Below are 17,776 nucleotides of genomic sequence, written 5' to 3' on the forward strand. Positions count from 1 at the left end.
GTCACGGAGGTGCAGTTTCAGATTCTTAGCACGAACCTTTTCAGGAATGGGTGAGTTTTAGTTTGTTTCAGCACTTTTGTTTCCCTGGCGGCAGCTCCATTGGGAAGCAGGGACAGGTTCCCACCTGTGTGGTCCACGGACTTGGGTGGAGTCACCCCAGGCTGACTGGTTGTTTCCCCACAGGAAGCCTTCTGTGGGGGCTGAGAAGTCGAACCCTTCCAAGCGGCACCGAGACCGCCTCAACGCCGAGCTGGACCACCTGGCCAGCCTGCTGCCCTTTCCCCCCGACGTTGTCTCTAAGCTGGACAAGCTCTCGGTCCTGCGTCTCAGCGTCAGTTACCTCAGGGTGAAGAGCTTCTTCCAAGGTAGGACTCTCACCGGGTGCCCAGCTGGGTCTCACCTGGGTTCACCCTCTTTGCTGGGTGGACAGTTTGTGCCTCATGTCCTGTGTGGCCATTTAGAGGGGGATTCGCTGACTGCCGAACCAGACAGCTCTGGTCCCCCCTCTTGGCCTCCGTCCCTGCCAGGGCCTTGGGGCTTCCTCACAACCCCAGGGCTCCCGGGACCCGGCGGATCTGCTTCATGTCCTGCTGCTGACGGCAGTGAGCTGGGTGGCCGGCCTCCTGGGGGTGCTTTGCTGTCCTGGGTGCCTGCTGTGCTCCCCCTCACCGGGTGCTCCAGGTCATGCTCATTCCCCATGTGGCCTGGCTCAGCTCCTGAGAAAGAAATGTGCTTGTCACCCATCTTAAAACCTGTGGCTGCCACTACCAGGGAATGAAGGGTGAACTTCTTACAAAATCACGAACTTGTGGTATTTCTTCAGGGGCAGGAAAGGCCAATGTCTCAACGGGCACGGGTGGACAACAGGGAGGGGTGGGGACTGCGGTAAACTGTACAGTTCCTGCTCTGCCTGCCGTCCACTTTTGTGCTTCGTCGCGCTGCTCAACAAAATGCCTCGGGCTGCGGTGAGGATGGACAGGAGGTGAGGGCTGAGGCCTGGGACCACGTGAACCAGGTCTTCCTACTCTGCACAGCAGCGGGAGCAGTTTGTACTGAGATGTATATGGGGTGAGACTCAGCCTCTGCCCACTGCTAGCTTTCTCTGCTCCTCCTGGAGATGGGGGGCAGTTTTCCTGAGGACTCAGCTCTGCCCGCCATGTACTCCAGCTGGACAGCATCACCGATCCCTCCTCCGTAGGCCCGTTGGCCCTCATTTCCTCTCACGGAGCGGGAGCCCCAAGTCCTCTGGCCACTGCTGGTCTCTGAGGGCCCCACTCTGTGTGTGAGATCTCTGCACGGGTGGTCTCGGCTCCTCCCACCCGTCTCTGTTCCCACTCTGCTCCGGGACATGGACCCCTTGTTGGTGGTGTGGGGCTGATGCTGAGCCACGCTGAGATGTCCCATCATGGAAGGGCCATCTGCCCAGGGGAGGCCGGGCACACAGGCTGTGTGGCGTGGGATGTGCTGAGCTGGGTGTGGTCCCGTGCGCTGGTGGCTCAGGTATCGGCCATGCCCGGGGCTCCTCTGAGGTATCCCTGCATTCCCGTGCCTCCCCAGGCCACTGCCTGTGCCCACCCCACACTCATGCCTGTGGACACCTTAGACAGGCATGTGGGCTGAGATATTGCAGCCCAGCCCCCTCTTCTCTGTGAGCACCCCGATCCCTGGAGAAGCAGCTACAGCGGGTTCCCGTCTCCAACCTTTGTAACGGCCAGGGTCCTGGGTTCTCTCCCTGGGTTCTGGGCCCACATTCAGAATTGTCTGAGTTGAGTCTGATTCTCCTTCGCGGTGTCCACAGTGTCAGGCTCATGTCCTGTCTGTCCCCGGAAGTGCCTTTGTTTCCTTACATTTCGGGTTACTGGTTGCCCTGGGACCTCGGGTCTCTGATGAGCCCACAGAAACTTGCAAACTTGAACATTTCTCTCGGTGCTTTGTTGTGAGGTGGGGTGATGGGCTTCAGGCGTCTGTATCCCAATCAGAAGCCGAAAGTGATGTGCATTCCAGTGGTCTTGAATCACACTCCTTTCAAAGTTAAAAATCAACAGTCGCCCGCCAGTGGGGCCTCCGAGGGAACTCGAGAGAGTGTGGTTCCGGTCCCGTGTGGGCCGGCCCTGGCCGCCAGGTCCGGGGGCTTGGAGGGGACCCGGTGTGGCAGCTTTCTGACTTGGAGTCAGGGCCCTGTCCAGGCCTCCCACTGGCCCCCCTGTGTCCCTTCAGGGAGGAGGGTCTGTCGTGGGCGTGTGTGACCGCTGCCACAGGGGCCCTGCCGTCTCCAGGCACCTCCGATGGCCCTTGTAAAGTGTGTTGGCTGTGGGGACGCTGGAGAGGGCGCCCGAATGGCGTTAACACCCAGCATTGTCCCTTGACCCTGCAGTGGCCCTGGCCGGCCCCAGGAGTGGCCCTGGCCGGCCGCGGGGCCCTGGAGTTGAACACGCGAATGTGTTAGCAGCAGGAATCTCTGAATGGAAACGTTCCAGGGGTTTTGTTTCACTTTCCAGGGACTTAAATTTCATACTGAAATGTATCAGTTTTATGAACAGGAAAAACTCAGATGTGTGAAACGGCCGAGAAAACCTTCGCAGCGCTGCTGTCGTCTGGGTGTGGGGCTCCCGGCCCCTTATCCTGGACCCAGCTGAGCCGGGGCTGCTGGGTAGATAGTTCCAGTTAGTCCAATAATTGTTAAAATCGTCACATCGTTCCTCAGGTATGAGTGTTATAACCACACATTGCACAGTAATTTATACAATCGAGGCTGAGCAGACTGCGGGGGCTTGGGGAGCAGCGCCAGGCAGCGCAGGAAGCCTGCTGTGGGAACGGTGACGGAAGGAAGGAATTGCATCTCATCGGAAAAGCTGCCTGACTCTGAGAACCGGGACAGTAGAAGTTACTGTGCCCTGACTGCTGGGCCACGGGGCTGTGTCCACGGAGCTGAAAGTCCCTGGAGGGAGCACCCGGGAAGCCCTGCAGATGCAGAGCACGTGCTGCAGGCACACGCCATCCCTCAGAACCCTCTGCCTGGCCTGATGCTGTGGGGGGCACGTGCCCATGTCCCGGTGCCCGTGTCTCCCCTCACCGAGGCCCTGTCCCCTCACCAGGCCCCGGTCCCACTCCTGGTGCTGAGGTCAGTTTGCTGCGGTGACCTGGAGCCTTATCAGGTTGTGCAGGACGACTGTGCTTTCCCAGGAGAGCGGTGACGTGATGAAGAAGTGGAGGAAGAATAATAGCGCGCCATTGCATGGGGCGCCAGACCCGCCTCTGGCAAGCACCTGTTTTATGGCTGCAGCTACTGGGGTGTTCAGACAGCTGAGGCAGGTTTGGGGCTTCCCGATGGGGCGGTCAGTTCACCCTCCTCCACTGGCACACCCACGACGACCAGACCTCCTGGCCCAGAGATTGGGAGGGACCGATCACTTCCTGTCTGGACCAGTCCAGCTGTGCCCAGCCAGGCCAGGGTTGGCAGTCTTGGCAAGACTGCTGTTCCCAGGAGTTCAGACGACTGCCCAGGTGTCCACCTGAATGCCTGGTTTTTAACCGGAAGCAGTGTGACAGTCCCATCTCCCAGCCGACCCCACAGCCCCCAGGGGTGAGGGCCCCTGCCTGAGCCCGGGAGGCAGCTCCCTGCTCCGCTGCAGGCCGGCCTGGCTCCAAAGCGCACAGAGACGCCGTGGGAGCGTCGAGACTGTCACCACCGAGAGAAATAACAAACCTGATCCCGCCAGCGCACCTTTTCTACCAAGGATTCCCAAGGTGTACATTTTAGAGAAAATTCTAAACGCTTTCCTGAATTCATTTCCACTGAGTAGCTAGAAAAAAGTCAAGCTATAAAAATTGGATCTTAATCTGTGCTTCCTGACTCAGAAATGGGTGAATTAATTTCATTACAGCTTCTATAAAAAGTCACCTTTGGGAAGGACATGAACTGGAAAGTTTCATCTTCAAAGGGTAACAATGACCTGAAAATTTCCAGTAATGTTTAGTGTTGACTTTCATGAATTTTTAAAAGGCAGCGGGATTACTTTATTTTACTGTTTTTTTGCACAGAGCAAAGGGCCGGTGCTTCCGAGTTATAAACCCTCTGCCTGTACCCAAGAGCAGAGTTTTCCACTCGTAAATCTCACCATTCACCCGAGGGACGATGTGGGGGAAGGTGGGTAGAGGAGAAGCCTGAGGACCCCCTAGGGAGGGCTGGAGTGTAGTGGGGTTCCTTCCAGGACATGTGGCCCCTGAAAGCGCGGGTCCAAGAAGCCCCTCACCCGCTCACTTAGGCTGAGCAGTCCATTAGGCCACCCTCCCTGAGCGCCCACTCATTCGGGAGAAGGACAAGTGCCCGCCCAGCAGGGAGGAGCAGCTCACACAGATGACAGAGGGCCCAATGTCCACGCAGGGCTGGCACGTCGACGGCGTCCCCAGCGAGTCACACAGACGGGAGCGTTGTTGCGGGTAACAGACGTGTGCTCCTGATGCCTGGGAGAGAAGTGCCAAGGAGAGGGGAGCAATCCCAGTAAACACAGCTGAGAAGGGAAAGATTACAAAATCTGGAGATTCTTCCCGTGGTGACAACACTGTCCCCCCATGCTTCACGGACCCTGTGGTTGAAACTGGCCTCCTGTCCCTTTGATTCTTCGTGCTCAGCCTCTGGCACCCAATCCCACACACGCCTGCCCTGGAGCCCTGACCGGGTGGCCCTGGTTCCCTAGGCACCTGGGCTGGATGGGTCTGCTTCACCCCCATTGTAGGTGGGCAGGTCCAGAAGCTTTTCAGCCCTGCCTGTGTCCCCTGGAATCGCACTGTAGTTGGCACCTGTTGTCTTGGGGCCTCAGCCAAAATTCAGACCGAAAGAGTTCTGCATTAACAACCTGTTTTAATGCAAGTGAATGGGAGAGCCGTAGTCCCGCCCCCTGGCATTCAGGGTCTAGCAGAGATGTAACCAGTCAGTCCTCCTGCTTACCAGTATAAGAGCCCAAAATACAAGAAAATATCTGAAACCTTTGAAAATATGTTGATGAGCCAGCGGGAAATTAGGGAATACTCAGAGAACAAGCGAAGTGAAGCTGAGAACCCAAGGAGAACTTCATTAAAGAAGATTGTGAAGGAAGGGAATTCCAGGTGGTGGATCTGAGATGCAAGGAGGGAGGAAGATGAGAAGGTACTGACTGTGGGTACATCAGGCCCCAATTATATGAAGCAATACCACTAATACATTGTAAGAACAAAGAGAAATGAATTCCAGCCATAAGAGCATATATATTTGGAGCAGGAGATTTGTGTTAGTCCAACAATTCTTGTATTAATTACCTTTGGAGGTTGATTAGCTAATTATAAAATTTCCATGATAATCATCAAGACAAGCGAAATGGGATTCAAACTAGTGGAGAGAAAAAAGTGGAATGAGAAATGTAATCAACCAAAAGAAAAGACAAGAAAGGAGAAAATAATATATATGAAAAGGGTGGAGCAAATAGAAAGCACAAAATTCCAAGCATGTCACTAATTACAGAAAATGTAAGTGGACCAAGCATGCCAACTAGCAGCCTGGGGTTATAATGGTGGACAGCTGTGTGTGTTCATAGAGGCCACAGGACAGGGCAGTGAGAGAGTGGAGAGATGCTAACCAGAAGAAATCTGATGTAACCACATTAATGTAAAAAAATCAATTTTGGGGTAACAAACATTACTGGAAATCATGGGTCCTTACATAATGATTAGAACATTCATTTCATCAAGCAGATAAAATAATTTTAAATCTGTGTGCTTCTAATAACCTAACCTCAAAAATCAAAACAAAAATCGACAGAACTATAAGGAAAAATAATACATGAATTCATCATCAGAGAGAAAGAGGTTAAATAATTCTCTCAGTATTTAATAGATCAAATAGATAAAAATCAGTAAAGATTATAGGCTACTTGAACAATGCAAAAAAGGCTTAATTTAATGGGTATACATAAATCACTATAATCTGAAACTGCAGAATTTACATCTTTTCAAGCCCACATGAAACTTGTAAATGTATTGAAAACAGATTGGTAAATAAAGCAAGTCTCAATAAATTTCAAAAGACGAAATCAATAATACATGGTAAGGCCTCAATTCAATTATGCTGGAAATCAATAATGAAAAGATGACTTGAAAAACCTCATATTTGGAAATTAACACTCTTGCAAATAACTCATAGTTCAAAGAAGAAAATGTGGTAGAATTTAGAAAATATTTACAAATCAAAATGTGTGGGATACAACTAACACAATACTTAGAAATAAATAACCTTAAGTGTTTATATAAAAGAAGGCTGAAAATTTATGGCCTAAGCATTCAGTTTAGTAGTTTTGATTTTAGAAAAGCATAATAAACAAAAAGGGATTCAAAGAAAGCAAATAATAAAGGAAGATGTTCATGAAATAGAAAAGAAACATACAATAGAGTTATCTTGCAAAGATCTGGTGAGACTGATGAAGGAGGAAAGAGAGAGTGTCAAGAATGTTGAAGGGACACAATGGTAGAAGATGCAGATTTTTCAAAGATACTTTGAGGCTACTATGAACAAATTCATGCCAATAAATTTGAAAACATAAATGAGTAAAATCCTAGAAATACAGCTTATTAAAATTGATTGAAGAAGAAATAAAAAACCTTAATAGTCATATGACCATTAAAGAAGCTGAATGAGTTATAAATCTTCCATGGAGATAATCTAAGCCCAGATAGTTTTAAAGCAATTTCCACCAAATACTAAAGGGAAAATAATTTCTTTTTTTTTTAAAAAAAATACATTTTATTGATTTTTTACAGAAAGGAAGTGAGAGGGATAGAGAGTTAGAAACATCGATGAGAGAGAAACATCAATCAGCTGCCTCCTGCACACTCCCTACTGGGGATGTGCCCACAACCAAGGTACATGCCCTTGACCGGAATCGAACCTGGGACCCTTGAGTCCGCAGGCCGATGCTCTATCCACTGAGCCAAACCAGTTAGGGCAAGGGAAAATAATTTCACTCTATACTGAATCCTGTAGTGTTGGGTTGGATTCAAAGAAAGCAAATAATAGAACATTCAAGAACCTGTAGTGACAGGTATTGATGTAAAATCATGGATTTTGACATATGTGGATATAGACATAAATATGTGTGTATAAAATGTTAGTGTGTTCTAGCTCTGTCCACTGACGAGGTCTGGGAGCAGTGACACCAGTTTCAGTGAGCACAACTCACATTCAGACCTTGGTATATAGACACCATTCATTAAAAAGGAACGAGGGTGTGTTTTCTTTTTTATTGTCGTTGTCGTTGTTGTTGTTGTTGTGTGTGTGTGTTTGTCTCCTTCCAGAGCTGGAGCAGGGAAAGTACAAGAGAAGCTTAGAACATTCGGGCCAGAAAGCAAGGCTGTGTTCAGATTGTCATGGGGATGTTGTGGGACACAGAGCCATCAGAAGGGGTTGCACTAGCCACATCTGGGGCAATTTCAACATTAACAAGAGTAAGAATAATAATGGATTTAATCCAGTGAATAAAATAGGATTCCATAAGTCCACACTGATCAGAGAAAGCTCCTCCTTACAGTAAACTGCTGACTAATAGGAGACAGGATTCTGGACAGAGAACTCTAAGTAGAAGAGGTGAATTATAAACTCACCATTTGGTAACCATTATAGTAACAATTCAGGCAAGAAACATCAACAATGCAAAAATTAGTACTTCAAAGTGGGGTGAGAAGTGGGATTTTCATAGTCTTGGCCTATCTCCTAACAATATATAAATGAAGTACAAAAGTAAAAAAGTTAGAGTGGAGAACCCCAGCACACACTGTCCTAAGTGATCAAATTTGACCCCATCAATAATGGAATAGCTGACATCGTTCATGAGAAGAGCACACGGCCACTTCTGTCATATTCCTACTGAAGATGAATAATCACGAGGAAACACCCAACGAACTCAAACTGAGAGGCAGTCTGAAAAATAACTTGCTATAATGTTTAAAGTCAAGGTCATGGAAGTCAAGGATGGACCAAGGATGGATTTTAGATGGATGGGAACAGAGCGGGGGTAGCGGGGATAGCAGGCCCAGACCCCAGGCTAAAGGGATGTTAGTGGAACAGTATACAAAACTTGAGTGGAGTCTCCGGGAAAGGATATTTGGGGTGCTTTGTACTATTCTGAAAACTTGTCTGTAAGTCCAACATTGTCTCAAAACATAAACAAAAGAAGAAACAAAGAAAACCGCACAACCGAACATTTGCTCTGAGGTGTGAATGGTGGGGCTCCTGGTGAGGTGTGGGGAGAGCGCGTCCTTCCTGGAGGGTGGGAGGTTGGCGGTGGCAGCATGTGGGGCAGCGCTGGACGCAGCAGCCGTGTCAGGGAACACGGTGTGCTTGTGCTTGTGTTGGTGAGGAAGTCACATTTGGACCTTTTAGGATAGCCTTTGGCATTTTCAGGCGCCCAATCTTTTTGTAAAGAGAAGTTTGGGAATAGCCAGCACTTTCCTCACAGCCACCACAGCCACCAACCATCTCACATATGAGCAGAGGTGGGTGGTCAAGCAGGAGCAGGCTAGTGGGTAGCTCTGGCTGTGAGGACTGGGTGTAGCCCCGGCAGGATGGGGTGCCATGGAGCGCGAAGATGGGTCCCCTGCCTCAGATGGGGGTGCTCTCCTGACAACCCAGACACCTGTAGTTTTCTTACAGCCATGCCCCTGCCGGTCCCTCTGCTCCTCCAGGACTTTTCATCAATTCAGTCTGTATCTGTCCAGGGTGAAGTAAGCGTGACTGATAGGAACCAAGAACCTGTAGTGACCTGTGATTGATTTGTGAGGAAATTGAAGGTGATGATGACTGACAGGCCAACTTCAAGTCAGAGTTATTTGCAAACCTGGGTAACGGGAGGCTAAGAACTTACTATGACTTACTCTATGAACTTACTATGACTTTACTATACATTCATGACTCATGCAGGAATCAGAGGCTCTCTGACAGCTGAGCTGGGCACGCCTCTAAACTCCAGGGCGCCGGCCTGGGGGTGAACGGCTCTGGGGCTGCTGTCAGCGGGGGCTGCCACTGAGGACACAGTGTGGGGCTGGCCCTCCAGGGCTCTGTCCTGTCTGAACTCCACCCAGGATTCCCTGACTGTCGCGCTGTGAGGTCCTGGGTCCGGGCTCATGTGCCTCGTCTTCACACCTGCACATTGTGCAGTTACTAATTGAATAAATATTCGATTTTTTAAAAGCATCAGGACACCTTTTTCATTTATGTTTTGTTTTGCAAAATGTTTCTTGAACCCTCGGCTTGACACTGGTGCACTTTCCTTCCGCTGTATTGAAACGTAACAAAAACACCCAGACAGTTGGCTTCTTCCATTTGTTAAGCCATGAACAAATATGGACCTGCAATGCATACAAATATTATTCCCTTTCTTTTTCTTTCCAAAGAGCTCTTCTTGGTTGCACTTAGCACTGTGGCATGGGGATTGCAGGGAGGGTGTGTTTGCGCTACAGGACCCCCGTGGTCTCCATGGAGGAGTGGCCTCAGAAAGTGGTTAGAAGTGCAGCCTCTTGATCGGAGAAGCCAGCCTCCCGGGCCGCTGCCTCCGCATCATCACGGGCTCTGAGGAAAAGCATTTTTGGTGGTTCTTGGAGCCATATCGCAGTGTGAAATGTCTAAGGCTTGCCTGGTGCATTTTAGGAAATATGGAGGTTCCATATGTGCATAACCCATAGACACCGACACGTGTGGTGATGGCCAGAGGGAAGGAGGGCAGAGGCTGGGAGGAGGTGGACAAAGGTGGGAGTAGGGAGAGGGGAACGGGGACATCTGTAATAGTGTCAACTATAAAAATAAAGTAAAACAAGGAAAGAAATAAAAAGAAAACATGGAAGTTCTCTCCATAGAAAGTTAACAACTTGATGCATAAACATCTTGGAATGTGCATTCATTTCCTAAATACATGAAAGGCACATGTTTATTTATACTCCTGAGGAGTTTTCTTGTCTAAGGGAACTTGGGGCTTTGAGTGGCAGTTTTAATCCCTTCTCCCCTCAAGCTGTACCACTAAAGAGGGCGGACAAGCATTTGGGGAACGGACACCACACCAAGTCCCACAGCTGGGACCCTCGCCCCACATGTGTGTCATGCTCCGTTAAAGCACATCTGCACCACGTGGGGAAAGCTTCCTCACCAAGGAGTCATTCTCCCACTCATTGTCTTAACCCAAAGCAGGACATTCGCATGCTCTGTGTTCATACACACACACAAACAGCGTTCACATATACCCAGCATGCACACACAGAGACACACAGAGCATTCACATTCACACACACAGCATTCACACACACAGCATTCACACCGTGTTCAAACACAGCTTTTATACACACACATACAGAGTGTTCACACTCAGCGTTCACACACATGGCATTCACACACAGCATTCACACACAGTATTAACAAACACAACATACACACAGTGTTCAGACACAAAGCATTCATACAGACTCACAGTATTCACAAACAGCATTCACACACAGAGCATTCACATAGAACATTCGCACGCACGCGCGCACACACACACACACACACACACAGACACACACACACACACACACACACACACACACACACAGTTCCCATAGGCCCTGCTGGTTACTCCCCCTTCTGTGGTCCCTCCCTTCTGTTTATTTTTTGTGTGTGTTTTTTTTACTACTGGGAGGGGCACTGCCTAGGGAGGGGGCGCCTGCTAGGCAGTGGGGAGGCCAGTGGGCTTGCCCCCTCACCTTGCCCCCCTGTGTTGCTCTTGGGGGTCTCCTCCAGACCAGGCTGCAGCCAGGTGAAATGGCATAAAGGAGAGGGATCACTGATTTTCCTCCAGAAACTCCCCATCCACCTGCACCCTGGGGCAGACGGTGGAGCCTGCAGGTGCAGTGCCTGCAGGGAATGCCCTTTCATCCAGATGGTGAGGTCCCCGCAGATCCACAGAGGGAGCTCTTGGGTAGAGGAGAGCGGGTGAGAGGCCCATCCTCCCGGGACGGGACCGGACGGGGCCAGCATGTCCTCAAGTCCTCACCCTGCGGGAGAGGACAGATACAGCTCTGTGATGCTCCGAGCTCCCCAGACCCACAGGGGGCACCTGGACGGCATTCTGCTCCCTCTCACCCGGTGCCACGTGTTTTCTGGGAGAGCTGGCGGCTCTCCGGGATCCTCCTCATCCTGGCCCCTCCCCAGACCCTCACCTGGGCCGACTAACCACGTGTGCTGGACTCGCCTGCTTTGCAGGCTAAGGTGTGCGTGTCCCTTGCCTATTTGTAGCCGCGTGCACACAGCAGGCTGTCCAAAGCCCTGTGATCCTTCCAGAACCGCCAGGCGCCCTCTGTCTCTCCTCATGCACTTTGAGGTTAAGGCTGCCTTTCCTGTCACCCATCTGAGCGCTCGACTTATTGGGGGGGACTCCACCTCCTTGGGGTGGTTAGGAGAAGCTGTGCTTGTCCCGGTCTCCTGCACAGAGAACCTTCGGGTGGGACCCAGTGCTTCCCCGCCCTTCCCCGTGCAGAGCCCGGCAGGTGTCTAAGCACCAGCTGCCTGGAGTGACAGGAAAGATCATTGTCTGCACCCCAGGTGCAGGGAACACATCTGGGCAGAAGGTAACGGAGAGGAGCTTCCTCTACAAATACAGTTTGTGGCCATCAAGAAACCTGAACACACGTGCACGTCGTGTTCCTCTTCCAACGCAAAGCAAGGGGTTTTCTTTCAGTTCTTGGAAAGTGAAGACTGGAGAAATTCGGACAACTGTGAGGTGCGGATGCACTAACGTGATGTCAGTGAAGGTGCGTGTGTAGACACAGGAAGGATGGGGAGCAGAGATCAGAGGTGGAGCACCCCCTCCTGCAACTTCACCCCCTCCTCCCACCCTCCCACGGAGTACCTGCCCCCTCTCCCTGCATTTATTTGCCTCTCTCCCTCCCCTGGAGCACTGCCTCTCCTCCCTGTCCAACCCCCTCCAACACCTTCCTTTTCTTCCTCCTCTGGTGCACCCTACCTCCCTTGGAGAACTAGGGCTCTATCCCTGCATCTATCCTTTCCCCCTCCCTACCCTGGCTCACCTGTCCTCTCCCCCAGAACTTTCCCTCCCTCCCTCCCTCCCTCCCCTGGATCACCTGTCCTCTCCCCAGAACTTTCCCTCCCTCCCTCCCTACCCTGGCTCACCTGTTCTCTCCCCCAGAACTTTCCCTCCCTCCCTCCCTCCCTCCCCTGGATCACCTGTCCTCTCCCCAGAACTTTCCCTCCCTCCCTCCCTCCCTCCCCTGGATCACCTGTCCTCTCCCCCAGAACTTTCCCTCCCTCCCTCCCCTGGCTCACCTGTCCTCTCCCCAGAACCTTCCCTCCCTCCCTCCCTCCCCCGGAACACCTGTCCTCTCCCCAGAACCCTCCCTCCCTCCCTCCCCTGGATCACCTGTCCTCTCCCCAGAACCCTCCCTCCCTCCCTCCCCTGGATCACCTGTCCTCTCCCCAGAACCCTCCCTCCCTCCCTCCCCTGGATCACCTGTCCTCTCCCCAGAACCCTCCCTCCCTCCCTCCCCTGGATCACCTGTCCTCTCCCCAGAACCCTCCCTCCCTCCCTACCCTGGCTCACCTGTCCTCTCCCCCAGAATTTCCCTCCCTCCCTCCCCTGGATCACCTGTCCTCTCCCCAGAACCCACCCTCCCTCCCTCCCTCCCTCCCTCCCTCCCTCCCTCCCTCCCTCTCTCCTTCCCTCCCTCCCCTGGATCACCTGTCCTCTCCCCAGAACTTTCCCTCCCTCCCTCCCTCCCCTGGATCACCTGTCCTCTCCCCAGAACCTTCCCTCCCTCCCTCCCTCCCTCCCTCCCTCTCTCCTTCCCTCCCTCCCCTGGATCACCTGTCCTCTCCCCAGAACCTTCCCTCACTCCCTCCCCTGGATCACCTGTCCTCTCCCCCAGAACCTTCCCTCCCTCCCTCCCTCCCTCCCTCCCTCCCTCCCTCCCTCCCTCTCTCCTTCCCTCCCTCCCCTGGATCACCTGTCCTCTCCCCAGAACCCTCCCTCCCTCCCTCCCCTGGATCACCTGTCCTCTCCCCAGAACCCTCCCTCCCTCCCTCCCCCGGATCACCTGTCCTCTCCCCCAGAACCATCCCTCCCTCCCTCCCTCCCTCCCTCCCTCCTCCCTCCCTTCCTCCCTCCCTCCCCCGGATCACCTGTCCTCTCCCCCAGAACCATCCCTCCCTCCCTCCCTCCCTCCCTCCTTCCCTCCCTCCTCCCTCCCTTCCTCCCTCTCTCCCCCGGATCACCTGTCCTCTCCCCCAGAACCATCCCTCCCTCCCTCCCTCCCTCCCTCCCTCCCTCCCTCCCTCCTCCCTCCCCCGGATCACCTGTCCTCTCCCCCAGAACCTTCCCTCCCTCCCTCCCCCGGAGCACCCACCATCTGCTCTCCCTGCCAGGCCCTGGTCGTTTACTCCCCTGGGTCTGGTTGCACTGCACTGCGTTGGACTCACAAACATGCCCGGCACTTATGGAGAGAGCGAGTATCCGTGAGGTCACCTGTCAACTCCTGGACTCATGTAGCCTCTGGGTCCCTGGAGAGACCTCACCACAGTCACCAAGAAGGGGCAGCACACTCCCATTGTCCTGGCCCATGTCCCCCTCCCCTCCTCACCCCCAGTCCCAGTTTCTTAGCTGCACAAAGGGGACAGGCCACCTGCAGTGCACCTGGTGAGTGGCCCTTGTGCATGGGCTGCCAGGGACCCTGCCCTGCAAGATGTGTGGCCATGTGGTCACCATCTGGATGCTTTGGTAACTACCCATCTTAGTCAACGCAGGCTGCCACAGACAAGGCGGCTTGTAGACAACAGACACTGGTGTCTCCATTCTGGAGCTGGACGTCCGAGCCCAGCGTGCCCACGTGGTCGGGTTCTGGTGAAAACCTATTCCAGTAGCAGATGCCGCCTTCTCTCTGTCCTCACAGGCAGGAGAGGCAGGAAGCTCTGTGGTCTCTTCTTGTAGGGGCACTAACCATATTCATGGAGCGCCACCCTCATGGCTCAATCATCTCCCAAAGCCCCACCTCCAAATACAACTTGGGGTTAGGTTTCAACACATGAATTTTTTGGGGAACACACATTCAGTCAATAGCACCACCTTACTGTGGAGTGAGCCACAGTCTGGTGTAGACGCAGAACAGGAAGGTGTTTATGGGGCCCCTGCTGCCCAGGCTGCAGAAGGCACATTAGGTGTATGGCCTCGTTGGACCCTGACTTACAGGGGGTCCGGGAGGCTGCTCTAAGCTGTGCACATCCCTGTGCTGAGCACAACTCCCAGGGGGCCCGGCTGGAAGTCAGCTTCCAATGAGATGGACCGAAGTGGGGCCATGGCCATGCCAGCTGCCTGCAGAGGGACAGTAAGAGGTGTGGAGGTGGGCTCTGACCTCTGAGGGCCTGGGGCAGGAGGCTGAGCCCCGGGGGCCAGCAAGCTGCTGGGCCAGGGCTGGAGGAAGAAACATCCTGATGACACCTGCTGTGGGTGCCACCCCAAGCGTGGAGGTCAGGTCACAGAGCAGCACCCTTGGGGCTCTGACTTGATGATGAAATAGTGCCAGGTTTTACTGGGCATGTGTTCCACTCAAAGCAGGGACTGGGGTGTGGACATGGACCAATCCTCGCTAGGAACTGCAGCTGGGGAGAATCGGGTTTTCAGTCCAGCCTCCCGTGGGAGCCCTGGGCGACAGGAGTCCTGTCCTCCAACCCATAGACAGCCCCTAACATTCCACATTCAGTGCATCCCACATCCTGGGCTCATCTGTCCGGGACCCACCTGTCATGGACTCACTTATGCTGCACCCAACTGTCTGTCCACTTGGCTTCACCTGAGCTGGGAGCAAAGAGGCTGCCACCTTCCAGGCATCACAGCACTGTCCAGAGGCAGAGCGGGGGAGTCTCCCGACTTCCACCAGGAGGCATATAACCCCTAAGCAGCCACTGGTGGGGGGTCTGGGCCCCCGTGGCACATGGTTCAGTTCAGGGTCACACCTTGCCCTGAGTCTCCTTTGTGCAAAGGAAAGGGAGGTCTCTTAGCAAGCAGGGGGAGGGGGGGGTACAGGGTGGGGGCCAGCAGGCAGGGTGCAGTCAGCTCCAGTCTGAGCCTCAAAGGGAAGCCCCTACCCCACCCTGCGTGGGTACATACAGAGATGTCCACTATCTCCATGGTAATTCTTCAAATTCTCTCTGTTCCAAAGGAAACTTTTCAGGGATGCAATAAATCAACGAACTGAGAGAAAGGCTGGTTCCAGTTTACTCTGCAGCCAGTTGGGGAACAGCATGGACAGGGCAGTGAGAATCTCAAGCGTGGCTGCAGTTCTGGGGCTATGGAGACTTAGTGGGGAAGGATACAGTGGGGCCGGACTCTGCGGGGTTCAGGCAGCTGCGCGAGCCTGCGCCCCCTTCAGTTCTGGGAGTGGACAGCCCTGGCCGCTGCCTCCCGGCCCTGAGCTGCCTGGCACACAGGAAGCCCAATGCTCCAGGCTCTGCCCAGGGTGAGATCGGCTTCTGGGGCGCCCCCCTCACTGCCCTTCAGAGGCCAGCACTGGACACTTCGATGGTTGTCCCATAGGGAGGTCCTTGCACCTGGGACTGGGGGTACTTCTCATCCCTGGAACATCGCCTCCTCACCACCTGCTCCACAAGCGGGGCCTTGGGAAGGGGGTGCACAGTGACTCTCCACACTTTCACCAACTCCCTGAAAAGACACCCCACACCTGCTCCCTACCAGCCCTCCTCCTTGACCCATTGCCTCGGGCAGTCCGGCACAGATGGAACCTGGATGTGGGCTTGCCCTCCTCATACAGGAGTGGGAGACTGGGCACGGAGAGGGTGGGATCCTCCGGGGTGTGGCCAGCAGTGGAGCTGGGGTCTGTCGGCTGGCACCCCTGCCCACAGCCCCACCTTTGCTCAGCTCCCCTCCCAGGTCAGACCCTCAGGTCTGAGCCCAGGGAGAGGGGTGACTCAGGAGAGAAGCCCTGACATGGAATAGACCCAGGGTGACCAGGCAGTGCTGAGGCCAGGAGCTGCTGGGAGGGGGCCTGGGGGGGCCTGCAGGGGGTGGGGGTGAGGGCTGCTCCCCACAACCCCCTTGCTGTCACACCTTCACCCCCTGGTAACGGGAATGACCTGACCCAGAGCCCTTGGGCCCCCTGTGACCCCCGCCCCCATTGGAATTAGCCAGCATCCTGGGCACCCCTGAACTGGGGACCTGGGAAGTGAGGGGCAGGCCCTGTCAGACCAGGGATTTGGGGAAAGCTGCCCCCTGCGAATTGGAGTCGCATTTGGTTTCTTTCTGTCTTGCCTCAGGCCTGGGGGTGGGGGTGGCGGCTCTGCTCGCACGCGAGGCCCTGGCCAGGGTCCAGGCTGCTGTCACTGCGCTGAGGCCCCATCGCGTGACAGGACCCGAGGAGGCCGCTGGGTGTGGCCCGGAATGTGGCTGCGGAGGAGGGAAGTGGGGGTGCCCGCGGCGCAGGGAGGGGGGACCCGCGATGCGGGGGCGGGGGCGGCTGTGTCCAGGTGCAGAGATGTGTGGAGGAGGGAAGTGGGGGGTGCCTGCTGCGCGGGGGGGGGGGGAGTGGGGGAGGGGGGAACGCGTTGCTGAGGGGGTGGTACCCTGGTGAAGAGATGTGGGGGAATACAATGCGTGGGGGGAGGAGCGGCGGTGTCCAAGTGTAGAGAGATGCGGGGTCAGGGAGAAATTAGCAGCTGGGGCGCCCCCCGCCAACTTTTGGCCCCCCGAGTGGGCTGCAGCCCCTGTGCATCTGGGAGTGAGCTGTGCACACTGCATTGCGGGGCAGGGTCCCCGCGGGGTGAAGGGGTCAGCGGCTGCATCCGCGGTGATGTCACCGCCTGGGGTCCACCCCCAGCCTCGCAGCTGTAGGAGTCAGCATCCCCCTCCCCCACGGGGTCTGCTGGCGAGAGAGTAGGAGGGCAGGGACAGTCCAGCCCCAAACCTCCCTTCCCTCAATTCAAAGGAGGCGCTGGGGAGGGATGGGGGCAGGGAGCTGACTCGAGCTAGGGTGAGGGTGCTGGCGACTTGCAAAGGAGTTTGCTGAGCTGGGAGGTCTTAGTGGTCTGGGTCTGTAGCCTGTGATCTGGGTGCACTGAGGTGGGGGTCCTGCCAACCCCCAGCATCACTCCTGGCCTTTACTGAGCCCCAAATCCTCCCAGGCCCTGTGGGCTTCCCCAGCCCCAAGCCCTAACTGGTAGGACTATCTGGGTGGGCTGGGAAGCCAGGCCTGGCGGTAGGGGCTGCCTGGGGGAGGGGAGAGATGGGGGAGGACAGACCTCCTTGTCTTATTCCCACACCGACTTCTCCTTGATCTTTCTTGCCTCTATGTCTATAGAACACACACTGACTGAGCCTTCTGAGACCCGGAGGTCCCTTCAGGGGAAGGTTGCTCCTGGGTCTCTCTTGGGGAGCAGAGAGCCTTCCGGCTTCTGAACCTGTGCTGAGAAAGCCGGGTGCATACCAGAGGGGATTAAACACAATCTTTTAATGTCTCAGAGCTCAGCATATCTGCCGTGTGGGGACTTGGTTGCTGAGAGGGTGGCTGGTAGCAGACAGCCTGGGTGTGTTTGTCAGGGACCCCCTGGGCCACCTCCCCCAGGGGTGACTGCTCATGTCTCCAGGAATACACCTGCCTTCTGGGAGCAAATGGGTTCCTTTCGTGTTATATTCAGTGCAGTGACGTGGGTTAGTGCGTATTAGCTGTGGGAGAGGAGGCTGATGGCACGCGGCTTCTGAGAGAG

General features: G+C 54.5%; 1 protein-coding gene across 1 annotated transcript in view; it reads left to right on the forward strand.

Annotated features, from left to right (window-relative positions):
- Positions 1-17,776, forward strand: part of AHRR (aryl hydrocarbon receptor repressor) — a 74,950-nt gene that overhangs the window by 14,503 nt on the left and 42,671 nt on the right. The window contains exon 3 of the mRNA XM_079760337.1: positions 184-365. Coding sequence (XP_079616463.1) covers positions 184-365 — 182 coding nt within the window. The remainder of the gene's footprint in view (positions 1-183; positions 366-17,776) is intronic.

Source organism: Cnephaeus nilssonii, assembly GCF_951640355.1.
Source record: "Cnephaeus nilssonii genome assembly, chromosome: 2".
Classification (NCBI taxonomy): domain Eukaryota; kingdom Metazoa; phylum Chordata; class Mammalia; order Chiroptera; family Vespertilionidae; genus Cnephaeus; species Cnephaeus nilssonii.